Source organism: Mustela lutreola, chromosome 1 (assembly GCF_030435805.1).
Source record: "Mustela lutreola isolate mMusLut2 chromosome 1, mMusLut2.pri, whole genome shotgun sequence".
Taxonomy (NCBI): Eukaryota; Metazoa; Chordata; class Mammalia; order Carnivora; family Mustelidae; genus Mustela; species Mustela lutreola.
In genome coordinates this window covers 121,497,255-121,517,152 of record NC_081290.1, presented here as the reverse complement: position 1 = coordinate 121,517,152, position 19,898 = coordinate 121,497,255, and the positions used below count along the sequence as shown (strand labels likewise).

Here is a 19,898-nt window from a genome sequence, read left to right as displayed (position 1 = left end):
TTCCTATGGAAGGGATCATGCTGCAGATTATGCTTATAAACTGCACAGCACTCCCACTGCAGCTATTTTAATAAGCAGCATATTGTCGACACACTTGTGAAACATTCTAGGTGTTATGCCACGTAAGTCATCTCATTATTACACAGAGTTTCACTACATGATTACCTCATATTTGTTTCCCTTGCTGCTTCATACTTCTTTCATCACACGTCACCATTTCTCCTCTCTTCCTCAATCTCTACTGTCCAGCACAGAATAAGTAACCAGTTTAACAAAGCACTGAGTCTCTTTTGTGTGTACTCCTCTAGATAGGTTTTGTGAGGGAAAGCAAGTTTCTCCCTTCTATGAAAACTAGTGAAACTGCTAACCTATTTTTGGCTGAAGGAAATAATTTTGTTAGCATTGTCTTTCTTCTCCCTCTGTTCACCAGCTGGCTATCTTCTATAAGGAATGGTCCTGCCTTTATTGTATCAATGTTGAAAGCAAATTACAGTTAGTATTCAATTATTCAAAGTTCAGAATCTTTATCAGCTGTATTTCTATGGTTTCAAAAAGACTGTTGTTCCTAATTTTTATAGCACAGATTCATTAAGAAAGATCTTTTCTTCTAATGTTTCCCCTATAAAATTCCCATTACAACTGACTGTTGTATGAGAGTGGGTCCTCTCTGTGAAGTGCTGCGATGGCGATCACATGTACTGCCAGCAGTGTGCTAGAGCTGAATTCAGTGGCTTCTGGGAGCCAAGTACGAGCACCAGCATCTCTTTCCAACTCTGCCTTCACTGGTGTCACAGCAGCAGCTTGAAATTGGTCACAATTTGGTCCACACCATGGAAATTAGCAAATGCCATTGATCAGTCCTTTAAAAAAGATGGCTGTAAAACATCAATCAGTCCCTCACTATTGCATAAAAAACTTTGCTTCTATATGACTTCTTCCATTCCACTATAACAAATACCCTCTTGACTGCAGCCACTCTGGCTTTGTTGGATGGTCCTTTCAGGTCTCTTTTTATGTGGGTAATAAATAAACTTCGTAAACCATAAAACCAAGCACAAATAGAAGAATCAAGACATGGACCTTGGCTTCAAATTGCTAATTTACTGCCAAACAGTTTATGAAAATCCCTTAAATTAATGGAACTGACTTGAATTTGATTATAATGTCAACTTACCCAGGATACCCTAGCAGTGATAAATACCCCTTCTTTCTATATATTTTTTTCAGAGACCAGTAGAGAAATGCATTTTTAAAAATTTGCCATTAATAAAGCATTAAAATTTTTGTCACTTAAAATGTTATTAAAAGTAACTGAAAATAGTAATAGGTTTGCAAATGAGGAACAGTAGCTTACTTTCAACTCTATGTGACCAAAAAAAAAAAAAAAAAAAGCTTTCGTGAAAAGACATTATGCTAATGAAATTTTCTAAACATATTTCTATACATATTTCTATGTGTAGCCAAAAGATATTCATTATTTCAGGGAAAATGTTCTGTATTTTTTTAAAGATTTTATTTATTTATTTGCCAGAGAGAAAGAGTGAGAGAAAAAGAGAGAGGGACAGAGCACAAGCAGGGGAGTGACAGAAAGTGAAGCAGTTTCCCCACTGATGAGGGAGACCAAGGCAGGACCTGATCGCAGGACCCCAGGATCATGACCCAGGCTGAAACCAGATGCTTAACCAGGTCAACTACCCAGGCGTCCCAAAATGTTCAGCTTTTTAAAAGAAAATTATTTTCCTGACCCATTCACATACAAAAAGTACACACAGAGAAATAGAAGAAATATTAAAGTTTTAAAAAATCACTGAGATATATTCCCTTCTTTTTACGCATCATCTTGACTCTCAACTTGTTTGGGGTTAAGATTTTTAAATAAAAAATAGTAATTACTGGACTAGATCATTGACTCTGATTTTTTAACAGCACACTGCCATAGCGTATGGAATATGGTGAGTCATGGTGGTGTGGGGTGGTGTTGTCTATTAAAGTCACCTAGAAAATTGTATCTGCCATTTAGAGACTCTGAAAAATCTCTACCCATCCTGATGCTAAGCATCTTTATTTTGGTGAGTCATTGTTATTTATGGGAGGCTTACTTCTTGGGTGGAACAGGGGTAGTGAACAGGCTAAGAAATTTTGGATTAGATGAACTCCTATATTTGTTCTAGCTCTAATATTTTATGACAAATGCTTTAGAAGAAAATTAATTTCTATACTTGGACTACTTTTCCCTTAGCAGTCTTTACAAATCAATTCAGAAAGCAAGCAGCCATGTTATTCTCGGAAATAAATCACTATGCAAGTGAAATCAGATAGCAGAGGGGAGTACAATTATTTATTTAGAAACATATCTGAAGTTTAGATTTATTTCTTATTGATATACAACAATTCCATCAATAAATTTCAAGCCTATATATTGTTCTTCAAATGCACACTTAACTTCCTATTTATATTTTAAAGGTATCACTAAAACATGAATTTGGGTATTAGAACAATTTGTCACTGGAAACTGCTTTAACTTATTCTCTTGCTGTCAGGTTCCTAGTGTTGCCATGACTTAATAATAAGGAAGTCTATGTTGTAATATCACTTCATCCTAGCTCTTTACAAAATAAAATATGATATGCAAACAGTAATGAAGAAAGTTGAATACAATGAAGAATGCAAAAAAGCTGACTTTTCAAATTTTCTTAGTAATTGCTTTTTTTTCCAGCACCATCTACTGCATATATCCATACTATGTGTGCATGCATGCACATGCGTACATGTGTGTGCACACACACACACAAACACACACACACACACACACAGGGGTGTGTCCATAAAAAATCAATACCTGGCTTTCCAGGGAGAAAAAAATCGCCCTGATTTGTAGAGTCAGCCAATTTCCATATCTTAAATCCTGCATGGTGGATACCAAGCTACTAAAACAAGATTAAAAAACTTAGAGTTGGGAGAGATATAAACAACTGGCTCTCAGGAGCTAGTAGTCAGCCCCCGCATAAAGGTGGCCTATGCTTCTACACGATGCATACAATTACATCATACATCATTATATCATGTGATACATAGTATATGTATGATTTCTCAAAATTAAGCCATGAATATTTTCCTTTCAAGTCAGGTAGTGAAACATTGAACCCACATCATTTTAACTACAAATTGGTTAAGCCAGTCAACTATAATTTAGGGCACATGTAAAAGGTAGATATTTCATGACAGTTACGGGTAGTTATAATGGTTAAAAAAAAATGGCTCAGGCTTCTCCCTTGTATGTAAGTCCTAAAGGCATATTTTCAGTGGCATATTAATCATTAACACAATAAACAAGACCACAAAAAAATTTAGGAATATGCATTTTCCAGAATAAATAAATAACCAAATAACCATCTGAAAGCAAACCTATATCTGAAGCATGAGCAGGTGCCAAACCAATAACAACAATGCACATACTTGATACTTGACTCATTCCTTGAGAAATATGAAAAGTCCTTTAGGACAGATATGAAAAATATTTTGGGAAATGGTAGTACTTGATAAGAGAACAATTTAGAAGGTGCAGCTTTCTAAAAGGCAGGGGTCCAATAAAGTAAAATATTGGTAATATAGGAACCTACAATAGGTGTAACGTGAAAGGTGGAAAAACTGGGCATATATTAAGAGGGATATCAGTGTCAGGAAAGGGTTAGTAGGCTTAAACCGTTCACAAGGCAAAGCCACTGGAGTGCACTTATCAGTGGCATTTCCAACTTCTAGTCTTTAAAGATCAACTTAGGTAGAGACTAAAGTCACACAGATTACTTCAGGAAAACTTTAATCATAGTGGTGTTAATGGGAAAGGTTGGTAGTGATTAGATTGAGACATCCAGCAAAAAGAATTTTTAGGATGTAAAAAGTGACTGTCAGAGATCATATAAAGATGGAGTAAAAGGTCAGTCAGGGTTTCAGACTGGGAGGCTGAGAAAATAGAGCTCCCATTAATAAATGGGAAAAATGAAAGAAAAATTTACTCCTGGGTGTGTGTGGGGGGGTGAATCTAAATGGAATGATGTGTTTGATTTTAAATAAATTGAATCTGAATTGGCAACAATTTCATACACCCTGGCCCAATGTTTTAATTATCTAAGACTAGGTTATATTTATCATTAAATAATTTAGTAGAATGGCTTTATTTTCCAGCCCCTCCAGAAATAACAAACTGTTATATAAACTAGTCTTTGGTTTTATTCATCTTAAATGTATTTCTTACAAACTTAAGGATTTACTTGGTCAAGACTTTGGCCCCCTATTCAGAGGACACAGTTGTATATGTGATTAACTTTTAGATACTATTCAGAATATCCAACATGTGGGATTAGAAGAAAAATTACTATGCAGCCTTTAAATATCACACTTGAGCCTTTTGTAAAATGCCCACCTAAGGGCCATTTGACTGTTTTGTGAAACATAACTTTGTTTGACTTAATATACATAATTGATTAGAAGTTTTACAGCAATGTAAACCTATAAAAAACTAATAAACTATCATTTTTTTCTGCCTCATAGAAAAAATAACCACAAAGATAGGTTTCATTGTCCTGTAGGACATTTGTGATTTTTGTTTTAATTTGGTGATCTTATCTCAGTAATCTTTTTCTCACAGACCACATAAATCCTAATTACTCATATCTTCATTAAACTACCTTTGCCAACCGGCCATTTCCCTCATTGATGAGTTAAAGGAAATTTCGACATGTACTCACTTTCTTTTTGTATAAGAATTATGGTTTTAATGATTAAAGACTTACGCCTTGACTATATACAAACTGCATTCCCTTATCAATATTTAGAAGTTTCTTTGCATGACAGACCACACATCCCATCCCTTTAATGAATAATTAATCTCACTTGTACCATCCTCAGTCTCTTTTTGCCTTCCCTGAACTGTATGGTTGGCATAAAATGAGGCATGAGAATAGGATTTTTGTGGAAGTGTTGTGAAAGTACTGAAAAGAAAATTGTGGATTTTATGTCATCACAGATGAACTGTTGTGGAGACCCGGTTGGGGCTGAGGGAAAAAGGAAGAGGAAACAAGCAGAAGTTGGGATGTCCTGAAGTGGGTGGTATGATCCCAAGCTGTCTGAAAAAAGGAAGGAAGATGAATAAATAATACCTTGAATTAAAATAAATAGAAGAGACCTTGCAAAAAAAATTGGTCTAGTCCTAACCTGAGCTCCTACTTCACCTTCACTGGATCTTGTATTTTGGACTGCTTAATGATCAGAGAAAAACATGTTCTGGTCATTATGGAAATTCTTAAAACAAGGAGCCTTTCTGCCTTAGCAGGTGGTGTCTTGAGTCTGTTAGATTTGGTCTTTGGGCTCCCTAATCAGCAACAGACAGAGCATACAGATAAGTCTGGCATGACTTCTACAGACCTGTATAAATCTGGATGAGGAATGAATGAGCAGGGCGGGCAGACAACCCCAGTGATTGCCTTCACTTTCTTTGAGGGACGGAAAGACTTGTAATAGAATTGGGCTTGATTCAAATGCGAAAAACATGTCATAACTGAATTGTACCTGTTTGGGCATTATAGTGATTTGGGTGCAAACCAGCTATTCAAAGAGTAGTATCAGTATGAAGAATTGATTAATTCATCCTACATTTTTTTCCTGGAACAATTTAAAGGGCATGAGGAAAATTTTTTTATCAAAGGTAGGGCACCAAATCCAATTTCCTCTAAACAACTAATCATTTGCAGTCTTACATTCTTGCCAGCATGAGTTGAGTGTAGTTTAAAGCTAGAGATAAGCTATCACACTTTCTAAAACTCTTTATATATTTTTTTTTTACATTTAGAACATAGGTCTTAGGAAAAATATATTAGCATTGGTGGTAAGTAAATCATCTCAGGTAATCTTACAGCACATTATTAGGATCGGCAAAATATGTACAATTTATATACAAATGTGTGTTTGATTCTGTAGATGGCGAACTGAGAGATTTTCCATGCTGACTTTAATCAGAACCCGTACTAGCAGATGCTTTAACTACTGTCATATCAGCCTTGCGAAGAGTTGCAACACTGGAGTGACTGAGGAAAGAGGTTTTGGCTGGAGAGATTCCTGACCTCTACACTGATGTGGTAGAGCATATGATGGCTGTGTTTTAATGGGAAGCAGTTATCCTTTAACAAGCTCACGTTAACATTTCTTCAAGATACACCTTATCTTAAAATAATTCTGAAAGAACTCTTGTGCTAATCATCATAATCAGAATTAGAATGAATGCCACACTAAATATCAAAAGGAATGGAATGAAAATCACTAGAGAGGACTCATGGGCTGCTCAGTGGATTAAGCATCTGCCTTCAGCTCAGGTCATGATCCCAGGGTCCTGGTATCCAGACTGCAGTGGGCTCCTTGCTCAGCAGGGAGCCTGCTTCTCCCTCTGCCTGCTGCTCTCCCTGCTTGTGCTCTCGCTGTCCCTGACAAATAAATAAAATCTTTAAAAAAAAAAAAAAAAGGAAAGTCACAGGACAGAAATAATCATGAGATATTAGTTCACATGCTCTATTAGCAATGTTATTGGCTGCGATTCCTCCTCAAGGCCAAAAAAACAAAACAAAACAAAAAAAAAAAAAAATGCAAGTACTGCTTTATCAGTTATTCACTGAGAGTGAGTACCTGAAGGAGACGGTTGTCCTTTTACAACACCGTTTTTAGTCTTTTCTTCTGAATTCATTACTTCTTTGTAGATAAGTTCTGTAAGAAACAAATATCAGTGTCATAAAAAACAAATTTCTTTTTAATATGCAGTGTAAATTTACTAGTTGATGAGAAATAATAACATTTTGATGTGACTGAGTAAACCACATCACATGCAAATCAATTGCAAATCACATTGCAAATCAATTGGGATTCTTTTACTCTTCTAATATCACAGAACCCAGCAAAACTAAGTGCTCAATAAAGCATTTGACCAAACAAATGTGTGAAGAATACACATTTTACTTGGTTCTGAATTCTTTGGGGAATTTCTAGTGCCATCTAACTTTATCTCTTAAGAACTTTATTTAATGGCTCAGTTTTGAGCTTCCGTATTTCTTCTATATTCACTCCCTAAGACATACACCCTCCTGACTTTAAACTACTGCTTCCCAATAATTTTCCAACTCTTTCTTCGTTTTTCATTTTTTGCTTGACTCAAATCTTGGGTTTCTAAAACCAAACTTGGTTAAACCCAAAGTCATAACAATTATTGCATTTATTCCCAAACTGGCAACCATATCTAGTTTTTTCTTTGCTAGAGTTAAACATGTATATCTTCTTTCTTTTAATTTTCCCCTTTTAACTAAAACTCAGGGCTACTTACTCTTGCTTGGCAACAGGTTGCAACTTATATAATCATTGTCTTTACAAGTATTTGTTTTTCCAGTTTCCAATTTAGTCCATGTTCATCCTCAAGTAATATTTATATCCTAGTAGCTACTTACACACAAACCCTTAAGAGTAACTTCTGGTCCTTATTAGATCAAATCAAGTCTTTTCTGTCTATCATTTAGCAATTTAATTTACTTTGGTACATTATTTGTGTGAATACATACAAATAGAATATATTCATTTTTCCATATTCTCCAACAGAACCCCTTGACTAGAGAAATCTCTTTGCTATCATTATAAAATTTTTTGACCATTTCTACCCTTTGTTTTCCCCATATGTCCCTGGTATTTTCCTGTTTTTCCTCCCCAACTTATAGTGATTAATTCCTTCAAAGCAGCTAAAATATTTCTTTTCTTCAGATATTCCATTTATGTTCCTCCTCATTTTAACCTAATGGTTTGTTATGATCTGCATTTAGTTTTTCATATTTATTCTACTCTGTAGTTATTTATATTAGTTTAACAACTCTTCATAGTTTCCTGTTTATTTCATCCTGCATGTAATCTTGACCATGTTATGTGCTTGGGAGAATTCTGGTGAAAAAAAATGAACTAATGTGTTTATTCATTATTTTCTTACTTTGAAGGATAAATAAAACATTTAAACATATATTTTTTTCTATTTAAATTTTCAAGTCCTATAAATGAAGTAAATGAATTCATATATTAACTCTTATCTTATATATTAACTATCTTATATTTTCTAATGTCTAAAGCTATCTTAGACATAATTTTGTTTATTTTATGTGATAATTTTATGTATGAACATGGAATGTGTCATTCTGAAATTTTGAATTGAAGCTTGCCCTTCACCATGACAAATACTTTGACAATTGGTACTATTTTAAAATGTGTTAGTAATTAATTCCTTTCATTCTTGAGTAAATGCAATATTGTTATTAGTATGAAAAGACAGATAAAGTTTTGAGAGCTTTCAAATTGGTATAAGGATAGTGATTATGAAATAATCTGTTACTAAATTGCTTTAAAGGGAGATGCCTCAAAGACGATTTCCGAGCTTCAACAAAGCAAAATGTATATTTAAGTGGTAGAGTCACCTTTCCATTCTTCAATGGTGTGTTCTCTTTCATCCAATTGTTTGTCATAAATCTGAGGTGGAGGCTGCAGAATAAAAACAAACAATAAACTTTGTGTGATAACTCAAATATAACCAAACTCTTCCAGCATGTGGGACTCCCTTGCTATTCATTGATTTGGGGGATGATCACATAAATTATGGGTAATTGCAGTAGTGCAGAAGTTAAAATTTCCCCACAGACTTATGAAGGGTTCATTTATATGCTGATATATATTATTGACCAAATACATGCTTATATTTATTGCAGCAGAATTCAAACTGAGAGCTCAGCTCCCAAACCTGATTCAAAACCCAAGTCTAAGCAACTAACAGCTAGTCTTTAAAAAGCAAACAAGGTATTTGCTTACAAAGACTCAGAAGCTATTTTCCCCATTTACTTCCTTGATAACAGAACCCTACCAAAACTATTCCCCACTAATAAGGTTTTGTTCCACTTTTGGACCCTCCTGAAGAAGAGTCTTTGACTCCTCTCAACAGACCACAGTACAAGTTCTTAGTATAAAGACAGATTTAGATATAATCTACCTTTTTTTTGGTGAAGCATTATAAAATACCATTATTTTATATTTAAATGATATTTTCCCCCTCAGACTGAAGACTCTGCTAGTTGTCTACTGAAGTGGATCACCATAAACCCCTGAAGGCCACTTGGGAGACATGAAATCACAAGGCCTTCAGTCTGACTTAGGGAGTCAGCATTCCTCTGCTATAAAGAGTTCGGAGATGGAAAAGTAAAGATTTTTCACCAATCCAGGTACCTTCCAGGAAGGAGAGTCTCAGATAGATTCCCTGACTTCTTCTACCTGATGAAGAGGAATAGATCTCCTGATAGAGGAGATCTATCATGATGACCTAAGGTAGGTCTACTTAAGACCAAGTGACAGGGAAAGAAAAAAATAATCTCTTGGAAAATACATCACCATAAAGTAGATAGAGAAGGGGCTGAGGAGCTCCACTGGCTAGCAAAGGATTGAATGAAAGAAGAGCTGCCAACTTCTGGTGCCACAGGACAGGGCACCCTACAGTTCATCCTGTCTTACACTCCAAAAGCAAAAATTGTTGTAAGAAACTAAAAGAATTACTCAGTAGAGTGACTTGGGCCACTGAGGACATGCATCCCTCAAAAACAACTATCATAGGAAGGCTTAGGACAAGACGTTCAGAGATAGGTCCTGCCTTCGGTTGGAGGTTGTTGGCCATCAGCAGCACCTTACTACTAAAGTACGCCTTCTTTACTACATTTAGAACCTCTGGTAACCTGAATCAGGACAAACATATTCATTCTATCCCTGATGTGCTGGGCAGCCTCACATATTACGGAGGTAATTGGGTATGAAAACAGAAAACTTTTCCCAGTTGGGGTGGGGCAACTTAGCACAACACTGAATTTTTTGAGAAATAACTACTGATGCGGCCAGACACATTCCTTTAACACCTGGAATTGCTGCTGAGGCAAAAGGCTTTAAACCAGCTACTGTGATTCACACGTGGCTGGGTGAGTAGTCTTTACTGAAAGAACTAAGCAAAATGAGACCCCTCCCTACCCCATGACGCTAGTGAGAACACAGAAACACTGACTACATAAAGGGGAGGGGACTGGGAGATGAGACACTGTCTTTAGGACCTAAGGCAGAAGCTTCTAATCCAAACTATAAAGGATTCCCAAATTAAAGGAATATTATGATGTAATGAGTAAATCAATTTAAAAAACGTGGGTTTTGTTGTTGTTGTTGTTTGTTTTGTTTTGTTTTAATTTGTGAAACTGTCATCTAAGTAGGCTAATACAAAGCCAAATTCTGTTATGTAAAGACACTTTGCCAAGGGCATGTTTCCTGCTTTGCCTTCTTGAACATGTGTATTGTCGTGTGGAAGTCCCCTGCCAGACACAGCATGCATAAGCTCTCAGATGTCCCCACAGCTCTATGCCTTGTTGGTGCCTCTTTCTTATTCTAACGATAGACTCAGCTCGGGATCCTATGTGGTTTACTTCTCCATGGGGTGGATTTTTCCATTCAAGTTTCAAAATTGAACATGGCTCAGAGTACAGTTTCTGCCAAAGTGCATAAATGCCATTTTCTCTTTGCAACAAAACTATTTTGAGAGAGGCTTTCCTTGGATCTTCATCTTACAGCTGTTGGTAATGCATAAGCATGAAGTCATAGAATCTAGCCACAAACAAACTACAGAGAAAAAGTACTGAGCCCAAGAATTTTCCTTTCAAAATACCAATAGGGCTGTAAGACATACTTGCTTTATAGGTTGCCTGCAAGAGCTACATGTTCAGAGTTCTGTTTTGTTTTATTTTGTTTTAAGGAAGGGATGTAATCACCTGCAGTGGAAGGGTACATTCACATAAAGATGCCTCCACATAATAACATAAAAGAGAAATCGACCAATAATTTAAAGAAAGTAATGTCCTATTCAAACATACATATATATGCGCTTGGATAGCGATCATTAGATGCAATTGCCCATAATACTTCCTTCTAAAGAGAAGCTGGTGTTTTGTTGCTCGCTTGTTCCCTCCCCCTCTCCTTATTAAACAGGAAGGATTCTCTTTGCCCAAGTAACAATCTAAATAAAAAAGAAATGAGGAGTGGGGATAAGGGAAGTGCTCCAGAGAATATTTTAGGAGAATTTAGTAGATTAGAATAATTTGAGATGTGAGAAAATTAAGGATAAAATGAAATTAAGGATAATATATGGAATGTTATTAGAGCTTGTGACTTGCACGGTTTTTTTTTTTTTAATATTTTATTTACTTATTTGACAGACAGAGATGACAAATAGGCAGAGAAGCAGGCAGAGAGAGGGGGGGAAGCAGGCTCCCTGCTGAGCAGAGAGCCTGATGTGGGGCTTGATCTCAGGACCCTGAGATCATGACCTAAGCTGAAGGCAGAGGCTTAGCCATGAATTCCAATGGATTACATAAACAATAACTTAATATAGATGTGTTTTATATTGATGTTATTACATACACATGCACAAATCATTTCAATTAAATGAGACAACATATGAACAGATATATATTCACTATGAGTTATTAGGATCAACGTATTCATTTATTACATTCATTCATTCAGTTAAGGGCTTGGAACCTAATGTGTCCCAGACTATTTTAGAAATTGAAACTTCAAGACTGAATAATATGGCTGTTGACCTCAAGAAGCTCACAATTTAGTGGGGTAAGACTTATATAAAACAGAAAATTAATACACAATATGATAAAAAACATATGCATATATATATGGGAATAGAGGAGAGAAATCCTAACAAAATGCCAGGAAAACCTTTTGCTTCTTGAAGTAGATTACATCTGTACTAGTTCATGAGCAAAGGATGTGTGAGATGTTGTCAAAAAGAAAGGAGAAGAAGAAAAAGATGACTCCAGGCCAAGGGCACAGTACCTAGAAAACTTAGCAGTGGTGGTAGTAGATGCACATTCCTTTCTACAGGTACACACATGCAGAGAGAACTGGAATCAATTCTACGATAGCAACATATAACATATGTGGTCAGAAGTGCCAAGAGATAAGAGCTGTGCCTAGAGAAGATGGGTCAGACCAAGACTATGTCAAGGATGCTCTTGGGTACCACGATACGGAGCAAAGACTTCTTCCTGAAGGGGAGGAGAAGTCACTGAAGAATTTAAGAGAATGGCATGAACAAATCTATGGCTGGACTGAAGAAAGACACCACAGAAACCAAAGAGAAGGGTTAGAGACCTAATGCATGATCTAGAAGATAAAAGGTCTGACCAGGGCAGGGAAGGTAAAGATGGATAGAAAGTACAGATTTAAGAATAATTAATAAATGATAACAAACCAAATTGGTAGAATTTTATTTTTTATCTAATGTGGACACCATTAGATAAAGAAGAATGATTCCCATATTTCTAAGTCAAGTAACTGGACAATGATGGTGTTTATGGAGCCATCTAAAGAAACAGAGAACGTTAAAAGGAAAAAGAGATTGGTAGAAAGATATGCTAAGTGCTATGTGGGCAGAGATGTTTATTTAAGAATTAAATAGATGATCTGAGATCACAGGAATGCTGTTGGCTAGAGATATATAGATTTGAGACTTTCAGCAAATCATGACAGTGCCTGAGGTCACCCATAGAGTGAATGCAGGTAGGAAGAGTAAAGGTCCAAAATGGACCCCTGTGACACGAAGGTTTAAAGGGTGACTAGAGGAAGGGAAGTAAACTAAGATGGAGAAGGAGGATGAGAAGCAGAAGAAGGAGAAGAAAGGAAACAAGGAACATTTAAAGAAATACATGGATAATGAAAACATTGCAATGCTATAGCAGTCAAGTGATCAGAGAGCTTCAGAAAGAGGAAGTGATTCTCTATTTCTTGTAAACGAAACAAATGAAGATCTTGGCTTCTAAGGCACCAGAAGGGCATAATACAAAGCATGATTTTGAACCCCATAAAGGTTTTCAAACCTCAAAACTGTCACCACACCCAGAAAGATCCAGACAGATCCTTGATGGAAGACTTCAGTATCAGATAGCACCTAGAAAAAGTGGAACAATATAAAAGAAATGTCTTCAAAACCAATATGGATATTGTATATAAATTTTCAAAAAAGGAACTGCAGAACACATTGTCTCACACACACACATGAACGCACACACGCACGCACTCACATGCACACAAAGACGGTTATAATGCTCTCAAATCTGCTTTCCCAACTATCTTTGAGAGTTTAATAAACCAAGAACACTGTTCTCTATCTAAGTAGGGGAAGAAGACACTTTTTTTTCTCTGAGAAGATGCTATGTGCTAGGCTTTTTATATATGCCCTTTTAAATAATTGTTAGATCAGAAAACAAAGATTCAAAAGAATTCCTTTAAAAATATCTTGAAGTCATATCACTAATTGACAATGGAATTTTTAAATTAAAACCCAATTTAAAGAACAGTTCAGAACAAATGGTAATAGAGATTAACTTAAAATAAGGGATAATGCATCTATATTTAAAGTAATCATGTTCCTAAAACAAGAAATAGAAACACAAGCCAATAGGGTGACAGCATGTCTCAGTTCATGCTTGTTGTCCTTATAGTTACTAACAGATCTCAGGCCCTTCACTGTCACAAGTGTTTGGAGAATAATTATGTGAGCACCCCTCGTAGCAATGTTATGACATGGCTTATCGATGATCACAGGTATACAGTAATTAGAGGATGCAATAAATAACAAAATTGTAACATTTTCTATTACTGGATTCTCAACAATGGCAGCTGTACACCCTTTCTTGCTCTAAGACATCATGTCAGCATTTTCCTTTCTTTTTCTTCAGTTTTAAAAATGTAAAACTTATTTATAAAGTATGGCTTTTTCCAGAAAGCATGTAAAAGAGTACAGTTCTACACAGTAAAATTGGGATTGAGCAATATGGATTCTGTTGGCATTCTTTCAAGCTCTTGCCTTCAGGCATGATTTCTTGCTGAAGAGATCTCTTTCATCAGTATTATTCAAATTCCTAATTGATTCCCCCAAGGTACAATTTGCTCTCTTGTGACTTCATTTTATGTCATATATTTAAGTAATACTTAATTAAGTAAAATGTGTAAATTTATTCTTTCCTTAGTCTTCAAAATAACCCTGTCTTCAACAGCATCACAGAATGTTAGTGATGGAAGAAAGTTTAGAGACTATCAAGTGCCACCCTTATGCAAATTGCAAAGGAGAATATAAAAACAGCCCAGGTGATTTGTCCATAGTCATAAAGTTAATTGGTGGCAGAGTTAGGAATAAAATGCATTATCTCTTACGGGAAAAGATGGGATGGGGGAATTCTTCTGGGTTGCAGAAATGTTAAGTTGAATAATTCAACACTTAACAAAAAGATTTTCATTAGTGACAAATTTGAGCCTGCCACTCTGACTTCTGTTCCAATTTTCTGTCAGTCTACACAAGTAGCTAGACCTGGCAAATATCATCAAGCAGTCAACACTTGCATCCTGATTGTTTTAGTCAAAATATCTTAGACAACATCAAGACCTCTATACATGTGAATCTTAAAAGAGATGAGAACCAGATATGAGAAATCTAAGTCATGCAGTGTTGTTTTTTCTATCCATTTTTGAGCTCTGATTTAACATCGTTTCTGTATCAGTCATGTTCAGAACCATATGACAATCATCACGTTAGTGTTTGTTTTCTGCATCTGTTGTCCTAATTAGGCATACAATATGGTTTTGTTCCACTTTTTCTGTGTTCTGCTGTCTTGTTGAAAATGCCTCATTTGAAGGTTTTAAATAGCATTTTTTTTCAATGTGTTCATTCTCTATTAATTCGGCAGCTGGATCAAGAACATGATATTATTTCCTACGGAAATTTGCTTTGTCTTTTCATATTGACTTTTGCAGCTTGGGGAATGTGAAAAGATGCAGGATTCATCGTAATGCTTCAACCAAGAAGGGTAGATTTTGGTATAAAATTAAATCAGAAAATCCATTTAAAGAAATGTGCAAAATTTTATATTTCCTTGAATCTATACGTATAGAATAACTTTTCTAAATGTATTTTAAATTGTTGATGAATAGAAATTCTTAATATTTTAAGCTCCTGAGTGGAAAATAAATATTTAGATGGAGTAATTTTTATGTTGCACTAAATATGTACCTTTTTACAACTTTTTGACCAATGACACTGTTTAGTATATTTTATTTTTTCTAAAACTTTATATCCCTGTAGCACCAAGAACAGTTCATTATCCACAGCAAAGCTCAATAGTTGCTTAACAACAATCTTACCAACAATCTTCCAAATTAATAGAAGTATAACAGCAATATGCACAATTATCAAAATAGCTGACTAAAAATTACATTGATTCTCTATGTAACTTTAGTATGCAGTAACAAATGACTTGGTTTCCAATTACCAAAAATTTCAGTACCTTCTAAAAGTAGACAAATGATCATTTGCAATGCACTATTGATTGGTTTTTTAAAACTTTCTCAGGCAAGTTTTAGGAACTATGTGCTCTTGAATGGAAATTAAACAATCCAATACTAAGAATGAAGTAAATGTCCTTTAAAAGTCTGATGACTTGAGAGTACTCCACAGTGGGGGATAAAAGGCTAATAAAATCTGTCTCTGAACACTAATGTGATTAATTTTCCTTTCCTAAGTTGCCTTACATTTGGTCCCTAAGCAGAGCCTGAGAAGAAGGGCTCCCAGGGGTATCCTGTAAGAGCAGAAAGGAAGACAGGTAGGCAGGCATGAATGGCATAGCAGAGTGACCTTAACAAGAACTACTCAGGTACAGAAGTCAGTCTGTGCTGTGTCAGAGTAAGTGTGAGGTAAGAAAGACTTGTGAGATGGAATCACTCCTTTAAGAAGTGTTTTGTGGGAGGTGGTAAAGAACTGATAAGGTCTGACAATTCGGTTATAAGGGGGCCAAACAATGAGTATAAGATGACTCCCATGGATCTGGTTCAGTCTTCTGGGTGGAAAGTAGTGCCATGGATTGAAAGGTGTGATGAGGGGGAAGAGAAGGTGGTAGTTTTGTGTTAATGGTGGATACAACCATCTAAAAATTTGACATGTTATTTTGAGATGCCATTTTTAATGACTGTGGTATTAGAGCTGTAGATCCGGAATGCAGAATGACTTTATGGGAAAATGCCTAGATTTGAGAGTCATTTGTGGTAATTAAAATTAAGGCTGTGGTCAAAGATAAGATTCCCTAAGAAATTAGGTCTGTAGGAGACCTAGGAGACCTACAGGAGACCTCCTGGGATTCACAATTCTAAGAGAAGAAAAGACAACTCAAACAGCAATGGAGACCGGAGAACAAGAGTGGTGTCACCACAGAAGGCAAGGGGTAAACATGTCAGGAAGGATAATGTTGTCGACTTATTCAAATAGCAAAGATGTATGATAGTTTTCTTTGGAGATGGCACGTAGGGAGCCACTGGTGACTTAGAGAAGACAGATTCAAGGCTCGGGAAGAGAACTACAGTAATTGTGAGTAAACAAAGGCTAATTTCTTACAGAAACTTGGCAATAAAGGAAGCTGCTTCCATTGCTAATGGTACCTTCCACTTACAAAGGTGTAGTAAAAAAGAATTGCCTTTGTTCTTTAAAATGAAGGCAGGTAATTATACAATTATACAATTGTATAATTATTAGTGGAAACTGACAAATGAACAGAGAGAGAAGAGATCCACATGCAGAAAAGAAAAACCATACACAAAAATGTACTGTATCCCGAGTTTTTCTGGACTTTGTGTACCCAGGTCTTTCATAGCATGATCACTGTAGCCTCCCCGAGGTCTTCATTCTGGTACCAGTCATATTTTCATATATTATCTCATTTAGTCCTTATAACAACCCTCCTTTTCTAGGCATACAGCTAAAGCACGAGGAGATTAAAGAGGCAGTGTTTAAACCCACATCCATATGAATACAAAATCCATGTTCTTCACAACCAACTATAGCTTATAATATAGTTCCTGCTAATCCAATCCGTGGAAATAAATATACTTAAAAGTTTTATTAGTCAACAAAGCCACCAAGAACAGTAAGAGAAAGAGTGAATAATGCTCTCTCCAGCTGGAGAAACCCTCAAAATGCTATTAATTAATATTACAGACACAAATTTCCAAAACCACTCCATCACCGCGTCAGTATGTGCACTGTATTGTGATGCTGCCACCTTGTGGTTGGAAAAGAAGCAACTATTAAGCAAAAGGCGCTATTTGCTTTTTTTTTTTAATTTATTTTTTATTATGTTCAGTTAGCCACTGTATAGTACATCATTAGTTTTTGATGTAGTGGGTTCAATGATTCATTAGTTATCATTAGTTTTTGATGTAGTGTTCAATGATTCATTAGTTACATATAACATCCAGTGCTCATCACAGCATGTCTCCTGATTACCCATCACCCTGTTACCCCCTCCCCCACCCCTCTCCTCTGAAACCCTCAGATTGTTTGTTGTGCTTTCACCCACGAGTTCTCAACTATGGTTGCACACTGAAGCCATCTCTGACCTTTTAAAATGCTGATGCCTGAACTGCATCCCCAGAGATTTTCATTTAATTGGTCTGGAATGAGATCTAGGCATCCATGTAGTTGAAAGCTCCCCAGGTAATTCTCATGTGCAACCAAGACCAGACCTCTATTCTAACTATTTATATAGTATTCAAAGCAAGTTTTGTCATTTGCTTAAGTATGTTTCATTTGTATAGATGCAAGAAAAAATACGACAGAGAAACTGAGATTTTCTCTCCGTCTTCAATGATACTTATTTCTTAGTAGAATAAAACGATTTGTGGACAGAAAACATTATATGCTTTGGTTTTAAAGAAGAGGGATAGAGAGACTTATGTGTTGCAATTAAAGTGAACATAAGATTCATATCTCATAATCAAATTTAGTCTTTGGCCAAAGTGACCAAGAAGAATCTCTGAGCCTCTTGAATAAGCCACAGATTTCTTGATAGGAACAATGAAAAGGGTAAGGGATTCAGAGCACCGTTGACTTTGACACTAGTAAGATGAGTGACCTTGGGCAAGTCATTTTATTTGCTATCACTCTTAATTATCTGGGAAGAGTTTCATAAACTGCTTTATTCAGGAGGAAGAAATTCTGAATATATAACAAATATCCTTCCAGGTAATTTGGCAAATTTCTTTTGAGGACTTCTATGTGCAAAGCACTGTATTATAATTTGTTATACACGAAAAGCACTAGAGTTGTCTGGAGACATCACACACTAAGTGACCAGAGGAACCTTTGAAAGTTAACAATGTAAATTTTAATTATAATGTGAACTAAGTATAACTAGAAAAGTTTAATTAAATAATGCTCTAGTGGCTTACAAGAAAGTTAAATTTAGATTTCTCTATTTTTCTTTCTGTTCTGTAGCTTTCTCAGACGTTAGGTCGCAAATTTATTAGCTTTATGCCATCAAAAAATTTAATCATGTCTTGAAAATGGAAATTCTCTTTACAATTCCCTGGAAATTAAATTTTTCAATGGTTCTTTAATCAAAAAGGCTGAGTGATTGCACTACTAATCACCCAGTGTCCAACTCATAAATCCTTCTTTTTCATTCATTCAAGTATTTATTAACCAACTACTACATGCTATAATTCATTCTTGAATTCTACCACCCTAAACCCCAAATCTAAGCATTTACAATTCATGTTGGTTTTAGCATCTGAACATCTCTTTAATCTTTTACCTACATCTACCCTCAGGCTACCATCAATTCTAACCTATGTTACTACAGGCTATGCGCCCCCCCCCCAGTCTTCCTTTTTTCTACTCCAGTCTCATTTTGCAAACAGGCTCAAATCTCATAATGCTATTTGTCTGCTTGCTGGTTTTGAATGACTTTCCTTCATGATCAGGAGAGAGTACATGTTCACAACATTTAGTCACTCCTTCCTTGCCTTGTTCCTGCCCAGCGGGCCAAATCACTTCTCACTTTTCTTCATGGAGTCACCCCCAAATGTTTGCAGTTCTCCCAAACCTCTTCTAACCCTGGGATTTTTGCATAGCCCTTTTGTCTGCCTGTCTTTTTTACTTGGATATTTCTTGCTTTACCCTTCATGGTTCTATTTAGATATTAGTCCTTCCAGGAGCCTTCTCTAACCCACACTGCTAAGTTGAACTTTTTTCTACGTGCATCAGTTAACTTAAAGTTTGGACAACTTATCACTCAACATTTACTCATTTTACTTATCACTAGACTGGGGGCAAAGTTTTCAGGACAAAAATTCTATCTTTGTTTTTCGGAGTCTAACACTGTACAAAGTACATAATAGGCATTTGATGATGCTTATTTGATAAGATTTGAGCAAAGATTTGAATGAAGTAATAGAGAAAGCCATATAGATATCTGGAGGAAAAATAGTCAAGGCAGAAGAATCTGCAATGCAAAGACCCTGATGGGGGAGCTTGCTTGGCATGGTTAATGAACAGCAAGGAGGCAGGACACTGGAGCAGAGTGTAAAGGCAGGAGTATAGAAAATGAAACCAGAAAGTAGTTGTGGGGAGGGGTGCCTGGATGACTTCATCAGTGAAGTGCCCAACTCTTGGTTTCCACTCAGGTTAAGACCTTGCTGTCATGGAATCACAATACAAAACACCTTTCTTACTGTGGGTTATGATAACTACATCTGGAACAACACTGAATTCCAGCCTTGTAAGCCATTACAATTACGTTGAATTTTGTTATAAATAGGATGAGAAGTCAATGGGGAGTATTAGTAGAGTAATTATGTAAACTGTTTCACATTTTGAAAGGAAAACCCTGGCCATTTGGAGAACAGACTACCAGGGACACAAGAGGACTAGAAGACAAGTTGAGGACTATAACATAGTCTAGGGCAGAGATAAT

General features: G+C 36.0%; 1 protein-coding gene across 11 annotated transcripts in view; it reads right to left on the bottom strand.

Moving 5' to 3' along the window:
- The window catches only part of MAPK10 (mitogen-activated protein kinase 10), a 611,144-nt gene that overhangs the window by 9,979 nt on the left and 581,267 nt on the right, over nt 1–19,898 (bottom strand). For all 11 annotated transcript variants that reach the window (XM_059173366.1, XM_059173369.1, XM_059173394.1 and 8 more), the window contains 2 exons: nt 8,487–8,550; nt 6,673–6,750 (listed from right to left, as the gene is read on the bottom strand). In XM_059173366.1, coding sequence (XP_059029349.1) covers nt 6,673–6,750; nt 8,487–8,550 — 142 coding nt within the window. The remainder of the gene's footprint in view (nt 1–6,672; nt 6,751–8,486; nt 8,551–19,898) is intronic.